Source organism: Lutra lutra, chromosome 2 (genome assembly GCF_902655055.1).
Source record: "Lutra lutra chromosome 2, mLutLut1.2, whole genome shotgun sequence".
NCBI classification, from domain to species: domain Eukaryota; kingdom Metazoa; phylum Chordata; class Mammalia; order Carnivora; family Mustelidae; genus Lutra; species Lutra lutra.
This window is the reverse complement of record NC_062279.1, coordinates 152,992,887-153,016,230: the sequence shown is the minus strand read 5'-3', so window position 1 is coordinate 153,016,230 and position 23,344 is coordinate 152,992,887. Positions and strand designations below refer to the sequence as shown.

Here is a 23,344-nt window from a genome sequence, read left to right as displayed (position 1 = left end):
GCAACTCTCCCTGGCCGCCTTATTCACTAGCTGCCCTCCCACCACCTGCTCCTCAAGCAGCACCGTCTCCCAGGCCAGGGCCCAGGCTGCCTCTCCCTCCAGTCCCAGCCCCAAGGACCAGTGGTCACTTCTAAGCAGCTGATTGCCTCGTGCCAGCCTGTAACCCAGACGTGTGCGCTCTGCACACGTCTCCCCTCCAGCACCACACCTCGTCTTGCGGGGAGCAGGACCAGATCCCACCCTCTCTTCCCTTTCTCAGCACCAGTGTCTCCTTTCCCTGCTGACAAGCCCGGGCATCACCCGGGGCCCTTCCTCGCCTTCTCTTGCCTAGAATCTCCTGCACATCCTGTTGTGTCCATCTCTTGTGTCCCATCTCTTCCGTCCCCTGCTTCCAGCCACATCAGCCCACCACCCCAGGATGGACGGCAGCCTCCTCAGTGGTAGCCCCATCCACGCGGGCCTCTGTCCCTCCTGTCCTGCATGCTCTGACAAGAATGTTCTTCCTCAGAGAGAAACGGGGTTATGCTCTTTCTATGTTTCTGGGCCCTCAGCAGCCACCCCTTCCTGGACCAGCCAGGTCCCATCCCCTGTACCCCTGCACCCATGCACCCCTGCCTGTCTCCTGAGCTGTGTTCATGCAGCTCTCAGCCCTCCCTCTGCATGCAGAACCACGTTGGCCTCTCTCAAACTCCCCATGGTACATTTCCTACCTCGGAACCTCCCTACTCAATGCATCAACTGCAGAAGGCCAGATTCACTCACCTGACTCCAGAGGCGATGTCTGAATCATGGTGCTGGGCTGCAAGGAGTCCAGAGACTAAGAGCATTCCTTAAATTTATGACTGGGACTGGAAGGTCACAGTGCTTACCGTTTCCTGGCTCCAGTCTGGAGCAGGTGGGCTCACTTAACCTGCACAGAGCAAAGACTCTAGGTCCTTTTCCTACACTGTGTAGGTAGGATTAGTAAGTACTGGTAGGTAATATTGGACCTGTAGTTTTTTTGGTTTTTTTTTAAGTAATTTTTGCATCCAACTTGGGGCTTGAACTCATGACCCCGAGATCAAGATCTTGTCACATGCTTTACCAAAGGAGTCAGCCAGGCGCCCCTGAATGTTGAATAATTTACTTTAGAATTCCAGACTTCATTTCTGTTTTATTTTGTTTTGGTTTCCAGCGGGGTTGGAGTCAGTTTCCTCTTTTGTTGGATATTGATGACCATCGTCGTTCTCACGTTTGTCATTGGTGGAAACATGGAAAAACTGGTTTGTGAGCCGTATCAAAACGGGAAGTTATTCCAGGTGAGGATGGCTTCTGGGCCCACTGTAGAAAGGGCTTGAGTGGAAACTGATTTCCCCATATCTTGTGGGGGCAAAAAGATGAGCATTTTGGGTTTTATTCAGTAAATTAAGATTCCTTCTATTTGTCAGAGCAAAAAAAAAAAAAAAAAAGTAAAGTATTGTTTTTCGAATGTCAAGTAAAATGAGCACAAGAAGTTAAGACCTGCTCATCGATGTGGACTGTAATGGGGTGGGTGGGAGGGGGGATTCCCAAGGTGGGGTAGCCCAGAAGGCTTCTGACATTTTAAAGGGTTTCTCAAATGACAGTTGCCCATGCCGATGCTTTGAGGCCTTCAATTTAAGTGAAAGACATTGAAAAATTCTACATCTCATAGCTGAGTGTGGTCCCTGGAGGCCATCTGACGAGGCTGTTGGGAAATGAATTCAGGCTCCACCTTCTCCCTCTGAAACTCCGTCCTATGGACTCTATGGGACCACCTCTCAGTTCAGCGTCATTAATTAACGAGGAAGTCTGGATCCGTGTGGCACTCTTGTCACTCTGGCTTTCTGGTGCTTTTCTCCAGATTCTGGTTCTCAAAAGATTATTTCTGTTTTGCTGTTTTATTATATATGCTCTTTCACCTCAGATCTGTTATGAAACTTGGTGAGTGACTATGAAGGTAACCAGTTGTCATGGTATTTTAATTATTCAGTTGATTGAGGAAAATTAAATTGGGAGTGTCAATGTGTTAAATTATGTCCATTTGGGCTCTTCATAAAAAATAATAGTGATACATCAAGCCGGACTTCATTATCTTCCATGCTGTGTTAAATTGCTAAAAAGGGGAACCCTCTTACACTGTTGGTGGGAATGCAAGTTGGTGCAGCCACTTTGGAGAACAGTGTGGAGATTCCTCAAGAAATTGAAAATAGAGCTTCCTTATGACCCTTCAATTGCACTACTGGGTATTTACCCCAAAGATGCAGATGTAGTGAAAAGAAGGGCCATCTGTACCCAATGTTTATAGCAGCAATGGCCACGGTCGCCAAACTGTGGAAAGAACCAATATGCCCTTCAACAGACAAATGGATAAGGAAGATGTAGTCCATATACACTGTGGAGTATTATGCCTCCTTCAGAAAGGATGAATACCCAACTTTTGTATCAACATGGACGGGACTGGAGGAGATTATGCTGAGTGAAATAAGTCAAGCAGAGAGAGTTATCATATGGTTTCACTTATTTGCGGAGCATAAGGAATAACATGGAGGACATGGGGAGATGGAGAGGAGAAGGGAGTTGAAGGAAATTGGAGGGGGAGATGAACCATGAGAGACTATGGACTCTGAAAAAAAAACTGAGGGTTTTGAAGGGGCGGGGGGTGGGAGGTTGGGGTAACCAGGTGGTGGGCATTAGGGAGGGCACGTATTGCATGGAACACTGGGTGTGGTGCAAAAACAATGAATACTGTTACGCTAAAAAGAAATAAAAAATTAAAATTAAAATTAAAATTAAAAAAAATAGGGATTTCCTTTTGAAAGATTTATTTATAGTTGAGAGAGAGAGCATGAGCACTAGCAGGAGGGCAGAGGGAGAGGGAAAGAGAATCCTAAGCCAACTCTATGCTGAGTACAGAGCCAGATGCCAAGCTTGATCTTACGACCCTGAGATCATGACCTGAGCCGAAACCAAAAGTCAACTGCTTAACCGACTGTGCCACCCAGATGCCATAAAATAGGGGATATTTTGAAGCTTACATTCCTCAAGCATATATGTGGTCATGCACTAATGAGCTCATCTTAATATAGATGATATTACATATGACCTATTAGCCATCTTTGATATATGATGTTAAGTGAGAAAGTATGCAAGTTTTAATTCATTTTGCCTACAGAAAAGTAGCAAAAAGGTGGACCTACTGCTTTATGGCTCTCTATTGGCTATTCCGAATCAAGTTGTCAACTCTCCCATTTCTAATGTACTTGTCTTACTAAGTGAAGTGTTCTCCAAAAAAAGTAGCTCACTAATTCTTATTGATGCTACCTGTCGTCAGTTTATTCCAATCACACTATTATTTTCCCTTTTTTTTTTTAAAGATTTTATTTATTTATTTATTTGACAGAGAGAGATCACAAGTAGGCAGAGAGGCAGGCAGAGAGAGAGAAAGGGAAGCAGGCTCCCCACTGAGCAGAGAGCCCGATGCGGGACTTGATCCCAGGACCCCGAGATCAGGACCTGAGTTGAAGGCAGCAGCTTAACCCACTGAGCCACCCAGGCGCCCCTTATTTTCACATTTTAAATTGGAGACCAATAAAGAAAACCATGATCTTCAAAATCCCCAAAATACATTTAACAGAATATTTTATTATATGTATGTGTATTTGAGTAAAAGTATCTCTTTTAAAAAAGCTTTTTTCAATTTGTTCTAGATTTTGGACACACCGTATTTACTAAATGAGAATTGGAAATACTATCTCTCTGGCATGGTGTTTAACAACCCGGATATTAATCTCACTTTTGAACAAGTTTACAGGTAGAATTAATAACACTATGCATTTTTTTGGCTACTGAAAATGTTCCAGAATGAGAATTTTGCTTTTAAAGTGTCTTTAAGCTTGATAAGACCAGCTATTCTATTGTCTTCACAAAGAGATAGTGGAAATAAGACCAAAAAGAAAATCCTTCCCCTGAAAGCCTTCTAGACTTTGGCATGATTATATCTCAAGGTCCCCCATCCAGTATGCACTAGACCTTGCTGGTTAAGGTGACCCTAAGATGTATTAATGAGACCCTTTGAAAACTCTTTATACAGGAATCATGCTGCCCCAAGTAAATGCCATATATAACAAGAAGTTAGCAATTGGGTCTAAATCTCAGACATGCTAACAGTGAAGCAGCTGACTGATGGGCTCCAGTCTTGACTCTATGGTCAGGAAGCAGGCTGTGGGGACCTTGGGCAGTTTTACTTCCTCTTTGTTCAATAGGGTTCAGAGGTTCCCCTAGCAGAGACAGCAGATGAGTGGCCTTCGTGGTAGACCTTGGTAGTCAATTGTGGTCTTGTTCATAGTCAGAAGACTCTCAGGATCTTCTCCACAGCATGTTGTAGGCAGATGTTATCAATCAATTAGAGTCATTGTGCACGATTAAACCACCCTTGGCCTGAAAGGACAAAGTCGATCTTCTTGGCCTTGGCCCGGCCTGCCAGCTCTTTGTGACTCTGGCTCCTACAGAATTCTGCAGCCTTACCCCTCGTGGTTAGTGTTTCAAGCTCTCCATTCCAACAACACCAACCAACTAGGGATTTCCTGGGGAGGAGTCTCACACCTCCTAGGGCTGTGGGAAAGTGGCTTCTCCCAGGCATACCTTAAGTCTAGAAGGCTTTGGTGACTGGACAAGGAAGAGGCACCTCCAGGAAGTGGCTGTCTCAGCAACAGGGACATGCATCAGATGAGCTTCCCCTTCTTAGCTCAGTCAAGCAGGCATTTTGCACATTTTAGAGAAGCACGGAGAGGTGAAGCCAAGTAAGGTGTACTGACCATCTGGATATAGGTGTGGCCCCTTCCCTATCTCCATCCTGCCCTGAAAATATACATCCAACCATATGCTTAGTAAGTGAAGCTCAACCTTGGAAATATGGAGACAAGTGGTCTGGCAGGGCTTTGATAGAATCTTTTAATAAAGCCCATGATACTCTCTGTAACACACAGGTGGTATTATCTTTTATTTGTTTTTTTTAATGATAATTTATTTCTTCCCTGTTTGTGAACTTGTTATCCCTCATAGCACTAGAAAAAACACAAAGGAGATAGACAGAAGGATGATTTACCAGTCTTACTGTATCTGTTCCAAAGTCGGGGCATTAAGCAAAGCAGGGAACGAAGTCTGGAACAGTAGGCACAAGGAGAGACTTCCTCCTGCATCAGCACTCAGAAGCCACTTCTCTGCATGCAGATTTAGACAAAACAAAAGATAAACAGTGAGCCTCCCTCCCTCCATCTGTAGCAGGGGATAGAGGTAGGTACAGCTGCCTTTCTAGATCACAATTTCTCTGTTTATTCCCACAGTGACTGCAAAGAAAATAAGGGCATCTATACCACGCTTAAGCTTGAGAACAGCTACAATATCAGTGAGCATCTCAACATTCAGGAGGTAAGGAATTAGAGCCAGCCAGGAAATGGACATATGTCTTTAGTCAATCCAGTTGCCTTCTTCTTTTTTTTCATTGAGATGAAATTCACATAAGATAAAATTCACCATCTAAAAGTGACATTTAGTACACTCACAAGGTTGTGCAACACTCGCTTCTGTCTAATTCCACATCATTTTCCTTGTCCCCTCAACCTATTATCTTTCTTGAGGCCTGAGTTTCTCTAGTGGACTACTCGAATGCTCTGACATGGGAAGATCTTATCTTGCTGTGTGTCAGTGTCCTTAGAGGAACAAAGGGATATTGGCTCTCCAACACTGGCCACCTTTTTTGGCCCAGTCCCTGAGGAGGGAACTAGGCACCCAGAACTCCATCCCACACAGTCATTGCCCCTTGGGCATCATGGCTATGGCCCCAGGACTCCAAGGGGCCTCTGCGGAGCTCTGCTGGCCCTCAGCAAGACAGCATCCCAACAGCCATGGATGCTGATAGAAGGGAATGACTTCCTCCTGCTCCTTCACCTGAGCCCATTCCCCCAAGTCATGAGCCTGAAGACTCTGAGGAGAGCGCACTCAAGAGCATTCTGGACAGGAGGAAGAGCAAGAGAGTTTCAGCTGGTCAGGCCTAGGGTGCCATGAACCTAGGCTGTCCCCCTTCCCATACCTGGAGGCCTTTTGGTCTTCTCATAGGAAAAAACGTAAGGAGCCTTCTTTCTTCTGGGCTTCCCAATGGAAGAAGATACCAAAGGATACCAAGGAAAGAGGCTAAACCTCACAGCTTGCCCACTGAGACATCACAGAAGGCTTTCAGAGGAACCAGGAGACCATGATGGCCTGACAGTTTTTGAATAGGAAGGGGTTTATTTAAAAGCTGAATACAAATTTTGCATTGTATTGTATTTTGTCTTGTGTTGATTATCCTCCCCAAATATTCCTTGCATGTCTATATAAATATAATTCAAGCCCTCACCAGATGCCCTCTGCTGATTTGACATCATGCTATGTGTTGTATTCTCTGTGCACCAGAAACGGAGTGCTCAGGACACTCAGGCACTACACGCTGATTGCCCCCTAGGACAACCCAAAGTCACCAGCCATGTCCCTGTGATCTCAAGTGTCCTCACTATGCACGTCCAGGGCATGCTGCCTCCTTCCCCTGGGATACAGCCTGCCTGACCCCTTTCAAAATCTCTATTTGTCCAGACCCATTTAGAAGCCACCTCCTCTCCATTGCCCTATCTAGGACACTGACCTGGGTAGACTCTTCTCTGCCCCTGGGGTCCTGATGCAGTTTGTGTGCCTTTATTATGACACTGCCTCTTCCTTTGAGGACTTTGAGGGCTGAGATGGAATATTATTTGCATCCCAGTTCCTCACACAGTGCTTGGTGTGGGGCATAAGGAAGGAGGCAGGGATGCAGGGAAGGAGTGGGAGGGGCGAGAAGAGTACCAGGAAGAAATGCCAGTCAAATGCTCATCTGTGATTTTGTTGTCTTGTGTCATTGCTCTTTTGATGTGTGAAAGTGTGTGGCATTCTTGAAGAATGGGTTTACTTATAACTTTTCTTTTTATCATGCAGCATGCTGGAAACATAAGCAATGATTTTAAAAATCTGAATGTAAATATTGACAACATTGTGCTGCTGGACGCAACAGGGAGAAAAAACCTGATGAACTTCAGCTCTTCGGGAATAGACACCATAGACTATAACGTCTACTTGGCTGAGGTATGGCCGTGTGTTCACGCTTGATCTTTGAGGGAAAAAAATAACAGCAGATACCTCTGGGGTTTTTTTGTTTGTTTGTTTTGTTTCTCTTTCCTTTTTTTATTATTGAGATGAAATTTACATAACATAAATTAACTATGTTAAAGTGAGCAATTCTGGGGTTCCTGGCTGGCTCCGTCAGTAGAGCATGCGACTCTTGATCTCAGGGTCGTGAGTTCGAGCTCCACAAAGGGTGGAAAGATTACTTAAAAATAAAATCTTTAAGATATAATTAAGAATTTAAAAAATAAAGAGAGCAATTCATTAGCTTATAGTATAATGACAGTGTTGCTCAACTAACGCTTCTCTCCAGTTCTAAAATATCTTTATCTCCCAAAAAAGAAGCCTCATTCCCCTTACATAGTTGTTCCCTTTCCCCCACCTCCCAGGCCTGGCAAATACTAATCTATGTTCTGCTCCTATGAATTTACCGATCCTGGATATGTCATAAGAGCGGAGTCATACAACATGTGACCTTCTGTGTTTAATGGTCTTTACTGCTTCCCTTCCATGTAACCTAAAATTTTTTGAGAGTCATCTCCATTATAGCGTAGATCAGTACTTGATTTCTTTTTATGGTTGAATCATGTAATTGAATAAAAATAATATGGTTTTACATGTATAAATAAGAGTGCAGCTGTTGTCACCTATGTAAGAGTTTCCAGCCTTATTTTATGGAGCATAATTCACTCTGTTGTCTATTAGATATTGTTGAGACTTAAAAAATCCCACAGCCATGACGCCGCTTTCTTTCTCCCTCTTTTGTAGATGGGTAAAGCTCCCACCAAAGTGAATCTTTTAGCCTTTGCAAGTGATCTAGAAGCAAAAGCTGACCATTTGGTGAGTTCAAGTAGTCCAGTTCTAAGTGCTGTAATCGTTAGAGATGTCATATGTCCATACTATTCTTAACTTCCTACACCACAAGTAACCTTTGGTTAAAAATGCCTTTCCCCTGGGTATGTCAAGACTTCCCACCAGCTGCCATTGCCGTGTGGCCCAGAAGTCTGTTAGCGCGTGAGTGGTTCCAGGGTGGTGTCAGGGTCCCCGGAGCTGCCCCACGACCTCTGCTCGTGGTAGTGGAGCTCTCACTGCTTTAGAACTATCTCTGCTTTTACACCCATCAACCCCTCTACCACTAAACACATGTGCATGCAGGTGTATGCGCACACACATTTTTCTCGAAGTGTAGGGAACAGGAGAAGATTCCATTTGGTGCTTTGCATCACCAGTAACAAGAGGATAAGGGAAGGCAAAGACATCAGCCAACCCCTGCAAACTTCCGGTCTTTACTTCCCCTGCTTGTTGGTGACTAAATGGCTCAAATGCGCCCCTTTCAAGAAGCAACAGATCATGGGGATGAGGAGCCTGGGCTCTGGACGAAGACTGGGATTTAATCCTGACTCAGACACTTCCTAATGATAAGAACTTGGACCAGATGTTTCACCCCTCTGTGTCTTAGTTTCCTCGTCTGTAAAATGGGAGCAATAAAATTGTTACACATTTATATATTAAACACTATTTAAGTGGGTTTAAGTTGAGCTTGGGTTTTTCATCAGTAAAATGGGGATACAGCTGCTGGAAATTGGACTTTACAGCAGCTCTGTGATGGTGAGGTGAGAAAGAGAGCACAGCCTCCAGCACTCAGGAAAGCCTCACGGCATTGAATGGCCACTGAGAGTTCATAATTCTATCATTCAAGATAGGGTGTCTTGGCGATGCCCTTCCTGGCAATCCCCACACCCACAAGCGTGCAAGGAAGGCTGCAAGCTTGTCACAACTACCCTGTCCTGAGCTCATGCTGTTAGAGAAAGTGCTCCAGAGTCTGGAAGGATGGTGTTGATCTTTGTTTATTTTGTTCTCCTTGTAGCCCCAAGGAAGTTTGAAACAGTCCCTGAAAAATAATGCACAAACTATTAGAACAGTTCACCGTGGCCAAGTCATTCCTTTGGAACAGTCAATGGTAACAACCCACAACCTTTGGGGTTTCCCCGGGACCAGAGCAAAAGCCCATCTCACTGGCTGGCTTTCATTTAGACTAATGAAGCATCTGCATCGCACACGTGGGTCAAATCCAGCTGGCCTCAGGCTAAGAAACTGAGCTGTGTTACAAATAAGTGATAGCAGGGGCACCTGAGTGGCTCAGTGGGTTGAGCATCTGACTCCTGATTTCAGCTCAGGTCTTGATCTCAGGGTCGTGAGATGGAGCCCCAATTCAGGCTCTGAGCTCTTCAGGGAGTCTGCTTGTCCCTCTCCCTCTGCCCCTCCCCTCCACACTTTCTCTCTCTCTCTCTCTCTCTGAAATAAATAAAATAAATCTTAAAAAGAATAAATGATAACAGCTGGGTTTCAAAAAAGACGTATTTTCAATTGTCACCACTCCTTTCATGCTTTATCTCCTTGCCTTTTCCACTTGCCTGTGACCAGGTAGATAAACTCTGGGGTTGGCCCACACACCGTGCTCTGGTTCCCTTGGCCTTCAGTAGGCCCCTGGAAGCCAGGCACCTCACTGGAGAGCTGCTGGCTGTGCCCTGGACTCACTCACACTTACCTATGCTCAAATTCTTTTTCTCCAAACCCTGCCAAGAAATATGGAAAGGCAAGGGTAAGTCTTTTTCTCTCTGCCTCGTTTAGCTCTGTTCACTGATCTGATGGGCAATGTTTCCTTTCTCCTCTCGTAGCCTCTGTTCTGACTTCCCCTATCTTTTTCTTCTTGCTGCCCTCTGGCTTCTTTCCCCAAATTCCAGAAAGGTAGTTTGTAGCAGAGAAAGGACATGGGCTCTGGAGTCAGGGAGAGCTGATTTCAGGTCCTGCTTTTGCCTCTACATAGTCTTAGGGCTTTCCATCTCTCATTAGAAAAGGGTGGGAATGGATCCTGCCCTGCGGTCACTTGGTTCCTGGAGATATAGGGGCTGGTGTTCCAGAGAGACTCTGTAAACATCAGGAATTATTATTACACATGTGTGGGAAACCTGTTACAGAGTCGGCTTGCTCAGGTTTGGAGAAGCAGATCAGTCCACTTGACTTCGATTGTGGAACCTTCTAGAATGAGTTTTACCATCTCTCTCTCTCTCTGTATCTCTTTTTCCCTTCTGACTTTCTAACTCATTAGCATATTCACAAAGAAAATTGAATTTTCTGATTGTTGTATGCTATGCTCATGCCAATTTTCTACTCTCCTTGTATATGCCTAGCACCGATTTGTTAAAATTTTAAGCTGGGTTTTCCTTGTTTCTTAAATGCTTTCCTTCAAGGAGACACAAGACTCATCGGCCTTTTCAGAGCTGGGGCAACACGTCTGCAAACAGGCAGATAGCTCTGTACATGTGACCTAAAATCTAAACCAGGGGTTAGGAAACTATGGCCTCAAAACTACAATTTGTGGGCCAAATCCAGTCTTTTGTTTGTTTTTATAAAGTTTTATTGGAACACAGCCATGCCATCTTATTTACAGATGATTTATGGCTGCTTTCAGCTAAAAGGACAAAGTTTAAAATTAAATTAAATTAGGTTAAATTAAATTAAATTAGATTAAATTAAATTAAATTAAAATGACCAAGTTGAGTGCTTCAAACAGGGTATGGTGCACAAAGCCTAAAATATTTACTATCTGGTTTTTGTTTTTACCACTCCCTGATCTAAACCATTCACATTAAACTACTCTGGGCAGTTTGGGCGGAATTTCTTTTGAGTAGTTCCTGCCAGTTTGAGCAAACCTGACTCAATGAGGTTTTTCTGGCACCTTGCATGGGGCATGATGCTCTAGAAGACCTATCCCAATTTCCTTCTTCAGCTTTCCTGACACCAGAGCTATCGTTACTTGCATCTGCTGTTTTTTCTAGAATGAAACCATTACAGAGTAAAGTCAGATCTGATGACTGGCTGACAGTGTGGGGATGGGGGGTGAGGAGACACAGGCATATGATCTTGCTGGTTCATGTCATAAGTTGGAAAATATCATGTATGTTTGTTCACCAGAGCACTATCTACCAAAGCATCAAGGAACTTCAACTCAAAAGCAGTGGATTGAGGGTAAGGACTTATTTTCCTTTCCTGTCCTGGTGGGGTCAGGGAGGTGGGGGAGTCTTATCGTAAAAGCACACACAGACTCTCAGAGATGTTGATTTTACAAGTATTTATGTTTATAAAAAAAAAAAACAACATAAAAACAAAAGTCTTAGCTATCTACTTATTTTGAATGCCAAACTGGGTTTTCCTACCACTGTTTTCTGCAAGTATGTCTCACCTTGGTGCCCTGTTGGACACACAATCAAAAGCTGTGTCTTGATGTGTGATGCATAGTCACTGTTACTGAGATAACACTGCCTGCAGAATCCAGTGGCTTCTGACCACAAAGGCATTCCCGCTGTTGGGTCCAGAGCGGGCTTCTGCACCCATCTGCCTACCCAGAGACCCACCCTGAAGGAGCAGCTCCCGTCTGGGCCACCCCATCTGCTCCAGGTAGAGGACAAGCAATCAGAGGGTGAATGGAAACAGGCTGCCCTTTCAGTGACTGCTTAGAACCAGCACACTGCCATTCTGCCTATGTTCTGTTGGCCCAGAGCAAGTGACATGACGTGGCCAGAACTGTCATCATGGGGTGGGGACGTATGCCCCACACCCCGAGAATAAGTCCCTATCCTATAAGAAGCGAGGCCTAGGAAGGTATCAGCGCTCAGGACCACAGGGGTCTACCTCGGACCACAGACACCCCCACAGCAGAAACGGAGCTCTATGGCTGTGCTGTGTGCATCTTGTATCCTCAGTGCCAATAGGCAACTCAGAAAATATTTCCTTACTGAGCAGAATAAGCTGCCCATGAGAGGTTTGGGATGTCAGCCACAACGGAAAACTCCATGGTCTTCCTTGCACTTTCCTCACAGCTGCCTTTGCAGACCTTTGTCACAGGGTTTCTTGCCACATGGGTCTCCCCTGTGAACCGTGAGCTCCTTCATTTGTAGCTGGTATGATCACTGAGCAACACTGAGCCTGCTACTTGATTGATATACTAAGACCCTGAGTGCCTCAAAGACTATTCCTGTAGGTTTCCTCTGCTTGGGGACCATTGCTATACCTCTAATCACCTTTGTCCCGTGGCAAGGGGAGCTGGAGACAGACTGGGGACTGCACCCTGGTCTCTTACTGTCCTATGCCTCCTTTGTTCAGGGTGACGGTGTGCAGCTATGCCTTGCCCTTCACAAGGGGCCAGTGTGGGGGCGAATTGGGGTGGAAATCAGCTCTTGACCCAAGTTGCCTCGTGGGGATTCTTATCTGTGTGAAATACGTAGGTACAATCCCAGGTTTTGTGTCCTCAGCCTGGTGACATCAAGCAGGGTCAGCTACATCCTCTGTGAAGGTAGCCTACACAATGCCTTCCGACAGCCTGTGTATACCGGAGGGCCCCCTCCTCCAACCTTGGGGAATGTATTCAGGGGAGGCTTGAAACCACAGGGGGTACTGAACCCTATTGTACTTACGTTTTTTTCCCCATACATACACAGCTCTGATAAAGTTGAAGTGATAAATTAGGCATAACAAGAGGGTAGTAGCAATGATAATCAATAATAAAATAGAACAATTAAAACAATATATTGGAATGGAAGTTATGTGAATGAGGTTTCTTGCTCAAAATATCTTACCGTGCTGAACTCCCCCTTCTTCCCATGATGATGTGAGATGATGAAACGCCTGAGTGATGGGACGAAGTGAGGGGAATGATGTACGTATGTGACGGAGTGTTAGCTACTATTGACCTTCTGACCATACATCTGAAGGAGGATCATCTGTGCCTGGACCCCTAGTGAAGGAAATTGTGGATAAGGTGGGGGAATCTTAGACTCAATGAGGTGACTTGGATTAAGAGCTTGGCCCAGTGTCTGGAACAAAGTGAGTGCTTGTCACATACTCCTCTCATTCCCCTGCCCTCAGAGGGCTGGGCTGGTTCTGTGGTCTTCTTAACTAACAAGTCTGTGGTGTGGGGCGCAGGTAACAGCACTTGTATCCACATGCCCTTTCGTTAAATCCCTTCATCACTTGATACCCTGTCCATTGCTGTGTTTTCCAGGTGAAAGTGGCCAATATCCTTTCCTCTCTGGATTCTGCTCAGGACTTCCTCAAAACTCGCATCTCCTCAGTTATTGTTGAAGTAAGTGGGCGTGAGCCCATCACCACGTGGCCACAGAGAGTATGGGATAGTCCTCTTAATGATTTTACTACTCTCTGATTTCTTTCCAGGAAAGTACAAAGTACGGGAACACGATAATAGGATACTTTGAACACTATCTCCAGTGGGTCAAGATTTCAGTAAGTAGTTTATCTTTAAGGAACGTAAGAGGGCCATGTGTTAGGACAGTCATGTTCTAGGATAAAATCAGGAGGAAATAAAGTTAAATTCCTAGTAATTGAGTAGGAGATAAGCAAAGGACCTTGAACATGGGGACCATGAGGAGTGGGGGTCCAAAGACTCAGCATGTGTCATCCACACTGGACTCCTTCTCAGACCTGCCAACCAACTTGGAGAACATACCCCCTCAGTTTTACCCCCAGCTGCTTTGCTCACCATATGGGGGTTCCTGCCACACTTGACTCTGTCTCCCCAGTGAACTGTGAGTTCTCTTTGTAGTATAGGTGGTGTGTTCCTCCAAGCCTGTCAGGTAGTTGTTATATGAGTCTACTTGGGGTGGCTTGAGGTACAGAAGTTTGTTTTTTCACAATTCTGGAGGCTGGAAGTTCAGGATCAAGGTGTCAGCAGGGTGGGTTTCTTCAGAGGCCTCTCTCCTTGGCTTGTAGGTGGTGGTCTTCTCCCTGTGTCTTCACATGGTCATCCCTCTATGCATGTCTGTGCCCGAATTTTCTCTTCTTTTACAAAGGCACCAGTTATATTGGATTAGGACTCACCCTAATGACTTCATTTGAACTGAAATGCCTCTTCAAAGACCCTACCTGCACATTCCAGTCACATTCCAAGAATCCAAGGGGTAGGACTTTAACACATGAACTTTTGGGGGACCTGATTCTGTCCATAACAGTTGGGTCTCTGTGAATACATTAGAAGAGGAAGTTAGGAGTAGTGTGGTTTTAAGGCAGCATATTGCTCCCAGCAACCGACCCATGGAGTTTAATGGCTTGGAAAATGCCTTTTGTCATCTTGGGCTTTGGGTCCACTTGCCTCTGAGGGTTATTCCACTGGGGCAGGGGCTGGGAGGGAGATGCTTACCGCGGAGTTACTTCAGTTGCATGACTACTTGCTGCCAGCCAAGACAGGCTTTGAGAAGCCTAGGGACTCAGGAAAATTTAGACTACCCCATGCAGCATCGAGTGTCTCATATCCATTCCTGGCCCTCGGCTGCATAAATCAAGACTACCGGCCATCTCTTCCCACTTTGCTGCCCCACCCCCATATTAGAGCCACACCCAACTGCTTGACTCTCTGAAATGTTCACCTTTCTCCATGTGATTCCCACTGTGTCATCTCCCCCTCCACCGTCCCCACCTCCAGTCCCCACCATCTGGGCCCTGAGCCTGGTTCTCCTTCAAGGCTCAGCTTTCTGATGTCTATGCTGACACCTCCTCTTGCCTCCCAGATGTGAAGACCTCAGGGTCTTCTCAGGGCTGGGGCAAAGGGCATGCACACACAGGTGAGTAGGGGCAGAAGAAATGCATTATCATCATCGCCACCGTGGCCACTCGACACTGTGCGTTTCCTCCACCAGACAAAGGAACCACAGTTTGGTCACATTCATACCGAGAATATGAAGCAAATGCCAGAAAACCCAAGTGAATCTGGACAGGAATGGTTAAGTCATACAAGAGCCACACCGTGGGTATATTAGTTGGCCTTTGGTACAAAGTAGATCAGAGTTATGCCAGGGGACTAGGAGAGATTTTCACAGGGTAGAAATAAGAGAGAAAAATAAGATGCAGAAAAAATACCGAATATGGCTCCTACCCCGCTTTTTGTAAAACCAACCGTTAAAAAGCCTAGAAGGAGAGTGTACAGGATTGTCTGAGTTTGGTAAAAATGAGGTCGTTAAGGGCACCTGGGTGATTCAGTGGGTTAAAGCCTCTGCCTTCAGCTCAGGTCATGACCCCAGGGTCCTGAAATCGAGCCCCACATCGGGCTCTCTGCTCCTTGGGGAGCGTACTTCCTCTTCTCTCTCTCTCTGCCTCCCTCTCTGCCTACTTGTGATCTCTGTCTGTCAAGTAAATAAATAAAATCTTTTTAAAAAAATGAGGTCATTAACGTGGGTTGCCTCATAAGGTATAGGTGGAAGAAAAGGTGAAAGTGAACCCCTACCCATAAATAGGATACACCCCTGCGCCAAAGAGCTAACATCTAGCTCATTGTACGCACTCAGAAGTTTTTTTAAATGAATGAATATAATTATCTTAAGTCAATGGGATTGGAGCATGTTTGTGATTAATTAAACTTGTATGAGCACTGGGTGGTATACATAATTGAAGAATTGTTGAACGCTACATCTGAAACTAGAGATGTACTATAGTTTGGCTAATTTAAATTAAAAAAAGAAATAAAATTAGTTTAATTGGTTATAAAAAATCATTGTCACTTCATTAATGAGTTCATAGTTTTCAGTCTTCTGAAATGGGGTCAGCAGGTGGCGCTGTTTCTGGGAACACAAGTTTATTGGGGCACAGTCACATCCTCATTTCTTCATCATCTGTGGCTGCTATCCCCATACCCAGGCAGAGTCCAGCAAGTGCTGGAAGGTTGAAAATATTGACTCTCAGGTCCTTTATAGAAAAAGTTTGCCAAGCGCTAGTCTAAACAATATAAGTATTGTTTAATTAGACTTCCATTTTTTTCCCCATATCCTTTGTCAGATTTCAAAGGGGTCAGGCAAGAAATTCAGACTGAGACCCTGAGCTAGACACCTGGACTTCTGCACTCTCTCGGGAGCCTGGCAGGGTGGGTCTTACTGTTCCGGGTAACAAGTGCAGAAATCAGAAACCCAGGCTCAGACAGAATCAGCATCTCTCTTTTGAGCACCTACTTGTATACATCGTTGAACTCATCTATGGCCAACAGCTCACAGCTCCGTATCTGAGATGGTATAGAGATCCCTTTTGTGAGAACAGGTCAAGGATAAATGGCACATCTAATTCTTGTGGATTTTTGTGGGCATGGCTCAAAGTTCTCCTGTGTTTCTTACCCCACAGATTACTGAGCAAATTGCAGCCTGCAAACCCGTGGCCACTGCTTTAGACTCTGCCGTGGATGTCTTTCTGTGTAGCTACATTATTGACCCCATGGTAAGAATTTGATCTTTCAAAATAAGGAAACACAATAAACTCGTCGCTCTTCAGGGTTTGTTGGCAGATTGTAGTACACCCTAGGATTTAAAATAGTTTTGCACTTGGGTCTGTTACAGTTGTTGAGTCCAAGACCTAAAATCTAAAATTTAGCTGAATGTGTTATGATACCTAACACACTAGGAAAAGCCAAAGACCTAGCTGCATACCTTTGTTCCTTCCTAGATTTACATGTATAGAAGTCAGGAGACCCTCATGAAGAAAACTCCTATTTGTCTAGAATAGTTGAGAAGGAGCACTCACTAGTAGGCAGATTGCCAATGTTCAAAACGATTCTTAGTGCAACGATATAGATATAGATGATATAGATAGTGCAACTATATACAGAGATATAGATACAGATATATAACCCCAAAGCTATAGCAAACTTAATTTAATTTTTTATTTAAAAGCCCCTTGAGATATTACCACTGGGATGATAAGTTCCAATTAGTCAAGTGTATTCTTTAGCTCTATTCACTACTCAATATATACTGATGGTCTCTGAGAGCCAATGCTCTCTGGGAGCACCTTCCTTCCTCTGCTGGAAGCACTTGAGTGGCTTTCTATGGTTATCTCCCGTGAAGATCAGGGTCCTTAACTGAATACACCAGGCCCTGCGTACTTGGGTCCCTTCCCATTGAGGCCACATTTCTGCACTCTTTGATCACCTTTCTCGCCATTCTCCCAGACACATGTTTTCTTTCACTTCTTTAAATCTATCATAATGTCCCCACCTCAGGGCCTTTGCACGTGCCTTTTCTGCTACCTGGACTGGAGGCTGCATGCGCTCTCTCTCTCTCTCTCAGTCTTCCCTTCCACACCCACATCCAACCTGACTAACTCTAGCTCTAAATCCATCAGGGAGTGAGAACACAGGCTGTGGATTCAGATTCTACTTTTACATTTTCTGAACTCCATGACTTTGAAAAATTATTGAACTTATCACCTAAGTGGGCTATTTCAATGGCTCATTGAGAGATTATATGTCAAGCCCTTAAACATCATAACTGATACGTTGACACTCAATACATGTTTGCTATTACTAGTGAATAATGTTCTGGTATTAGATCAAACATGTCCTTTTCACTCAGCATCAGGGAAATACAAATCAAAACCACAATGAGATACCACCTCACACCAGTCAGAATGGCTAAAATTAACAAGTCAGGAAACGATAGATGTTGGCAAGGATGCAGAGAAAGGGGAACCCTCCTACACTGTTGGTGGGAATGCAAGCTGGTACAGCCATTCTGGAAAACAGTATGGAGGTTCTTCAAAAGAGTTGGAAACAGAGCTACCTTATGACCCAACAATTACACTACTGGGTATTTACCCTAAAGATACAAATGTAGTGATCTGAAAGGGCATGTGCACCCAAATGTTTATAGCAGCAATGTCCACAATAGCCAAACTATGGAAAGAAACTAGATGTCCATCAGCAGATGAATGGATAAAGAAGATGTGGTATATATACAATGGAATACTATGCAGCCATCAAAAGAAATGAAATCTTGCCATTTGCAACAATGTGGATGGATCTAGAGGGTATTATGCTGAGTGAAATAAGTCAATCAGAGAAAGACAATTATCATATGATCTCCCTGATATGAGGAATTTGAGAGGCAGAGTGGGGGGTTTGGAGGGTAGGGAAGGAAAAAATGAAACAAGATGAGATCGGGAGGGAGACAAACCATAAGAGACTCTTAATCTCCCAAAACAAACTGAGGGTTGCTTGGGGGAGGGGAGGTATGGAGAAGGTGGTTGGGTTATGGACATTGGGGAGGGTATGTGCTATGGTGAGTGCTGTGAAGTGTGTAAGCCTGATGATTCACAGACCTGTACCCCCTGGGGCAAATAATACATTATATGACAATAAAAATAATTAATTTTAAAAAAACACATGGGGGAAAAAAAAACATGTATTTTTTTCCAGGAAGCCTTTTCTGATCATCCCACCTAGATTGGGGTCCCTTTTCTACACTCTGACAGAGCACCATGCTTTTCCTTTAGAGGTGCTATTGCTGTTTGAATTGAACATTTGTATGGTTCTTTGATTAAGATATGTCCTCTGCGGTGCACTCTAGACTCTTGACTCCCTGAGCAGAGGGCCTGTGTGTTGCTGAGTCCCTGTCATCTGGCACATTGCTTGGTGTAGGCAATTGAATAAATGATGATCAGACAGCTCTTTGTTGAAGTACATCTGTATCACTCCATCTGTCCAATCCCCTGTCCCACATTCACATGACCGTCTGTCTGCAGGATGGACTTTTACACCTGAACAGAAGCACTCCTGCACTCTCTCACCCGTGCAGGTCCTAAGGCTTGGCTTCCTCACCACCTTCCCTCCTCCCCAGCCTCTAACTCCTTTGTCCTGCTGCTTGGACCCTCCCTGATGGCTTTGTTTGAACCCTCCTTAGGTGTGCTGAGCTAACCTCGGTGATTCTGAACTGATCTCCTCGCATCCAGTGTTCACCACCTTCCCCAGCTACTCAAATCACCCAACCATCAGATGCCTTTCCACAAATAATTGGGGCCCAGTGGAGGGGAGGCCTGGAGGCTGCTCAGGAAGATGTAGACTGGAGCTCTATAGCTGGGTGGTTTAAATAGTAAGAAAGAGCTCTGGGCATTGATTTTGCTAAGAAAAAAGACTCCAGACTGACTAACATGTTTCTTTTATGTCTTGATTGTTCCTGGAAGAATTATGGCAGCTTCCAGTAAAAGGATATGGTTGTCATCAATCTTCAAAACCTCTCAAAACAAGTTTAGCATAGAAACCTGCCAATAAAAGGATGTTGGGGGATGGGGAAGAAGAACAAATTTACTGGAAATTCTGGGCCAAGAGGGGCCACTGCCATTTGACAGTTCATCCCATCAGGAGAAGAGCAGAACTGCAGTGGCTAAGCCATTGGGGGGGTGGGCATTGTGACATTCAAGCTGCCTTTGTCTCGTGGTGGGGTGGGGAGGTGGCCCGGGGAGGTGGCCCTAGTGTTACTGACCACACCATCCTAAGGCAGCGGCAGACTGTGTATCTCCGAAGTCGGCTAAGTGTAAGATGCTAGCCGGGGCACGATGCCCACAGGGTCATGCTTGTTGTTCCCAGCTGCGTCCGTTGTGATTGGTGAGTGAGGTTAGACAGTGTTGGGTGTCACCCCTACAAAAGCTATCAGGGTGCTATGGGCAAACTGAGGATCGATGCCCCTCTCGATGGAAGAACCACCACTCACCTACCGCTTTATAGCCAGGCGGTCTAAATCGTAAGAAAGAACTCTGGGCATTGATTTTGTCAGGAAACTAGACTCCAGACTGACCAGTATGTTCGCCTTGTAGGGAGGGGGCCTCCGTGTTATGAGATTGAACTTCAGCCTTTTCAAGAAAGGACATAAACCCTAGCTCCTATGTGAATCCGATGTACGAATGTTGGCAACTATTTTTGGGAAATACTTTAAGCGGATTTTTAGACAAAGTAGCCTATGATCTGCCCTAAAATTGGTTAAATTAAATATGGAATGTTTATTGAAAGCCTTGTAAGACTGCCTTTTCCACACTGTGCTGTCTTGGGATGAGGATGCAGTGGTCCTGCTGTTCTGATGGGCCAAAAAGGTGAATTAGCACATCACACAACTCATGAAAGGGATTAAGCTCAGGCTGGCTGGAGGGCCCTGCTCTTCTCCTTGGCAGCAAAGAAACGCCATCTTGTGGGATTCTAGATTCAAACCCTTGCTTCTCCACCTCCTGCCACTGTTCCTCATTTGTAAAATAAATATAATAATAAGACCGATTCAAGACTTACAGTAAAACACAGTGTCTCACACAGTGACTGACTCGTATTTAGTTCACAAATGGTCTCCATGAACGAAATTCGAACTCCTTAAAAAACAATTGCAAAAGGAAGTGATTTCCACCCCCCAACAACTGCTGTTTCCCATTCCCCCATCTTCAGGCACGTAATCCTCCCGATTCTTTTTTCTTCCCTAGAATTTGTTCTGGTTTGGCATAGGGAAAGCGACCGTATTTTTACTCCCGGCCATCATTTTCGCTGTGAAGCTGGCCAAGTACTATCGTCGAATGGACTCCGAGGACGTGTACGATGAGTAAGTAGACAAATTTCTGCAGAGTTCAGGGGCGTGGGGGGGGCATTTTCTAAGTGGTACTGACCTCAGAGAGCTTGCGGAAGATGAGCTCTGATGAAATTACGCTTGGTCTTTTTTTAAGTAGGGGGTCACTTCTGTTCAGGAGTCTTCTTTGTATCGACTTTCTTGTGCTTGTTTTAACGATGTTTTCCCTCTCGCTTACTCCTCTCAGCGTCCTTAACCAACCTTCTTGTTTCTTGTTTGCAGTTCCTCTGTCTTGGGGACTTGGCACTTTACTTTATAACTGTTTTTACTCGTTTTCATTTTGACTCTGTAGCCTACGCTTCACTCTGTGGTGACCCTGTATGCTTCATTTTTACTTCTCTCTCTTCCCTCTCGACCTGTGACTCTCCTGAATTTACTCTGCCCGCATCCGTATCAGAGTAAAAAATATGGGGGATGCAGCTATTGAGCTTTAATCATAATTTAAAAAAAAATAATTGTATCTCCCTTTCTAGTATTTTATAGTGCTGAAACTGTATCGCCAAAAAGTAAGACTTTTCTTTTTTAAAACCGTATTCATCAGATGGGACTGGGGAGGGCATCATAATTAACATTTGATGGGCTTATACAACAGAATTAATAACATCTTAAAATTACATAATGACATTAGATATGCCCAGATAAAAATCAATGCTGATGTCTTTTAAAATGAGGGCTGGCACACACAAGGTACTGAAGAAATGCTGGTTGAATGTATAATTCAACCAATGTAAATGAATGTAAAATGACATTTTATACATTCAGTTTATTTATCTCTAAAATGGTTGTTTCAGTACTTGGTTTTAAAGGGAGCAGAATGTGAATATACCTTTTTACCTTCTTTGTAGATTTTACAAATTGTCATGTACTTTTCATGACCATTACATTGCCTTTGTAACCCATGATATAAATCCTTCATCTTAGAGGTAACGTGGTGTTTTTGGTATATTTATTTTTGTTGCAGTATGGAAAATGGTAATATTGGTTTTCATAGACATCATTCCACTCAGACTGTATGAACAAAGTTTTTAAACAGACCCAACGGCACGAGTTCTTGACCTACAGCACCTCCAAATTCTGGAAAAGAAACCCTTCCCTCCCGGAGTTTACAGAGTTCAGTGATTTTATATGCAACATGCGCTCATGCGCCAAAGAGTGAAAAACCGTGTACACCTATTTCTTATTAATCTCTAGAACTTTTGCTTTAATCATCTGAGCCTTCGATGAAAATTTCAATATGTAATACCTTCATTGGATTTCCAGGTTAGCTTTGGGAGCAAGATGTGAATTGTGTCCCACTTCCTTCCTTGGGAACTTAGACTTGTAGTTAGAGAACGTTCAGCAAATCACAGATTGTGTGTGTGTGTGTGTGAACAATAAAAGAATGATTTTGGAAATCTGACTCTGATCTTCTTATTGACAAATATTCTGATATGATAGGTATTAGTTACATCACTGTGTCCTTTTCTTAGAAGTACTGTAACAAGCAGAGTGGGTGGCTTCACGCAGCAGGAGCGTCTTCTCTCCCAGTTCTAGAGGCCCGAGCCCTGAAATCCCCTTCCGAAGAGAAAGTTTGTTGGAGAATCTGTTCCTCGCCTTTCTGGTTGACTCTGATGATTGTGACAATGCACGGCGTTCCTCCAACATACCACTCCAGTTTCTGCCTCTGTCTTCACATGGAGTCTGCCCTTGGGTGCCTGTGTCCAAATTTCCCTCTACTTCTAAGGAGTCATTGGATCAGGACCCGTCCTCGTCAAGAATGACCTCATATCTATTTCATCACATTTGCAGACAATATCTATTTCATCACATTTGCAGACAACCTCTTTCCAAAGATTCACAGTTCCAGGTGGATGTGAATTTGGGGGTGGGTAGGGGGAACACCGTGCAAGCCAGCACCATCACAAAGCAGCAATAGCAAATAGCCAGACAGGGAAGTGAATTTGAAGGAGAGCACCTATAAACACAGAAACTAACTTAACCCAAATCACAAAAGACAGAAAAATGACAAATTTTATTAGACACATACAAAATAGTGACTCATCTCCCTCTTCATTTTATGTTGGTCTTTATTTAAGAACACATGAATACTCCACTGCTTGTAAGCATAAATTGTCTCTTTATCTCACGCAATGATGCCCATCCCCTCCCACACAATAGATTCACGTGGTTGATACTTAGGTCCCGTCCTTAGAGATTCTGATATAATTGGCTAGGGGTGTGGCCCAAATATGTGAAGTTTTACATTTTCTCAGGTGAGGGGTGCCTGGATGGCTCAGTCTGCTGGGCATCCGGCTCTTGGGTTTGGCTCAGGTCATGGTGTCTGTGGTTGTGGGATCAAGCCCTGCATCAGGCTCTGTGCTCAGTGAGGAGCCTGCTTCAGATTCTTTCTCCCTCTCCCTTTGCCCCTCTCTGCTCACACTCACTCTGTCTCTCAAAAAGATGGGTAAATCTTAAAAAAAAAAAAAAATTTCCTCAGGTGATTCTAATAGATGACCAAGATTGAGAAACACTGCCCTAGATTAACAGAATCATTTTCTGGGATATATCACATGTAAATCTCATGTACAACCTGGCTGAGGACTATGAATACAGCTCTACATGCATTTCATCCAAAAGGACCCTGTCCTTGAGGAAAGATAGCAGAGATCTGTGTTCCGATCGCTGGTGACAGCTCCTAGTCATAGAGGCGCAGACGCAGAAGGGAGCAGCCATTGTTGCATTGGTCCTTT

At 44.4% G+C, this 23,344-nt stretch overlaps 1 protein-coding gene across 14 annotated transcripts in view; it reads left to right on the top strand.

Annotated features, from left to right (window-relative positions):
* Positions 1 to 22,009, top strand: part of PROM1 (prominin 1) — a 137,805-nt gene extending 115,796 nt beyond the window's left edge. For all 14 annotated transcript variants that reach the window (XM_047718940.1, XM_047718949.1, XM_047718941.1 and 11 more), the window contains 12 exons: positions 1,175 to 1,298; positions 3,708 to 3,811; positions 5,343 to 5,427; positions 7,003 to 7,149; positions 7,957 to 8,028; positions 9,056 to 9,148; positions 11,164 to 11,217; positions 13,250 to 13,330; positions 13,420 to 13,488; positions 16,366 to 16,458; positions 20,476 to 20,591; positions 21,577 to 22,009. In XM_047718940.1, coding sequence (XP_047574896.1) covers positions 1,175 to 1,298; positions 3,708 to 3,811; positions 5,343 to 5,427; positions 7,003 to 7,149; positions 7,957 to 8,028; positions 9,056 to 9,148; positions 11,164 to 11,217; positions 13,250 to 13,330; positions 13,420 to 13,488; positions 16,366 to 16,458; positions 20,476 to 20,591; positions 21,577 to 21,631 — 1,093 coding nt within the window. In that variant the 3' untranslated portion in view covers positions 21,632 to 22,009. The remainder of the gene's footprint in view (positions 1 to 1,174; positions 1,299 to 3,707; positions 3,812 to 5,342; positions 5,428 to 7,002; positions 7,150 to 7,956; positions 8,029 to 9,055; positions 9,149 to 11,163; positions 11,218 to 13,249; positions 13,331 to 13,419; positions 13,489 to 16,365; positions 16,459 to 20,475; positions 20,592 to 21,576) is intronic.
* Positions 22,010 to 23,344: the final 1,335 nt, after the last annotated feature.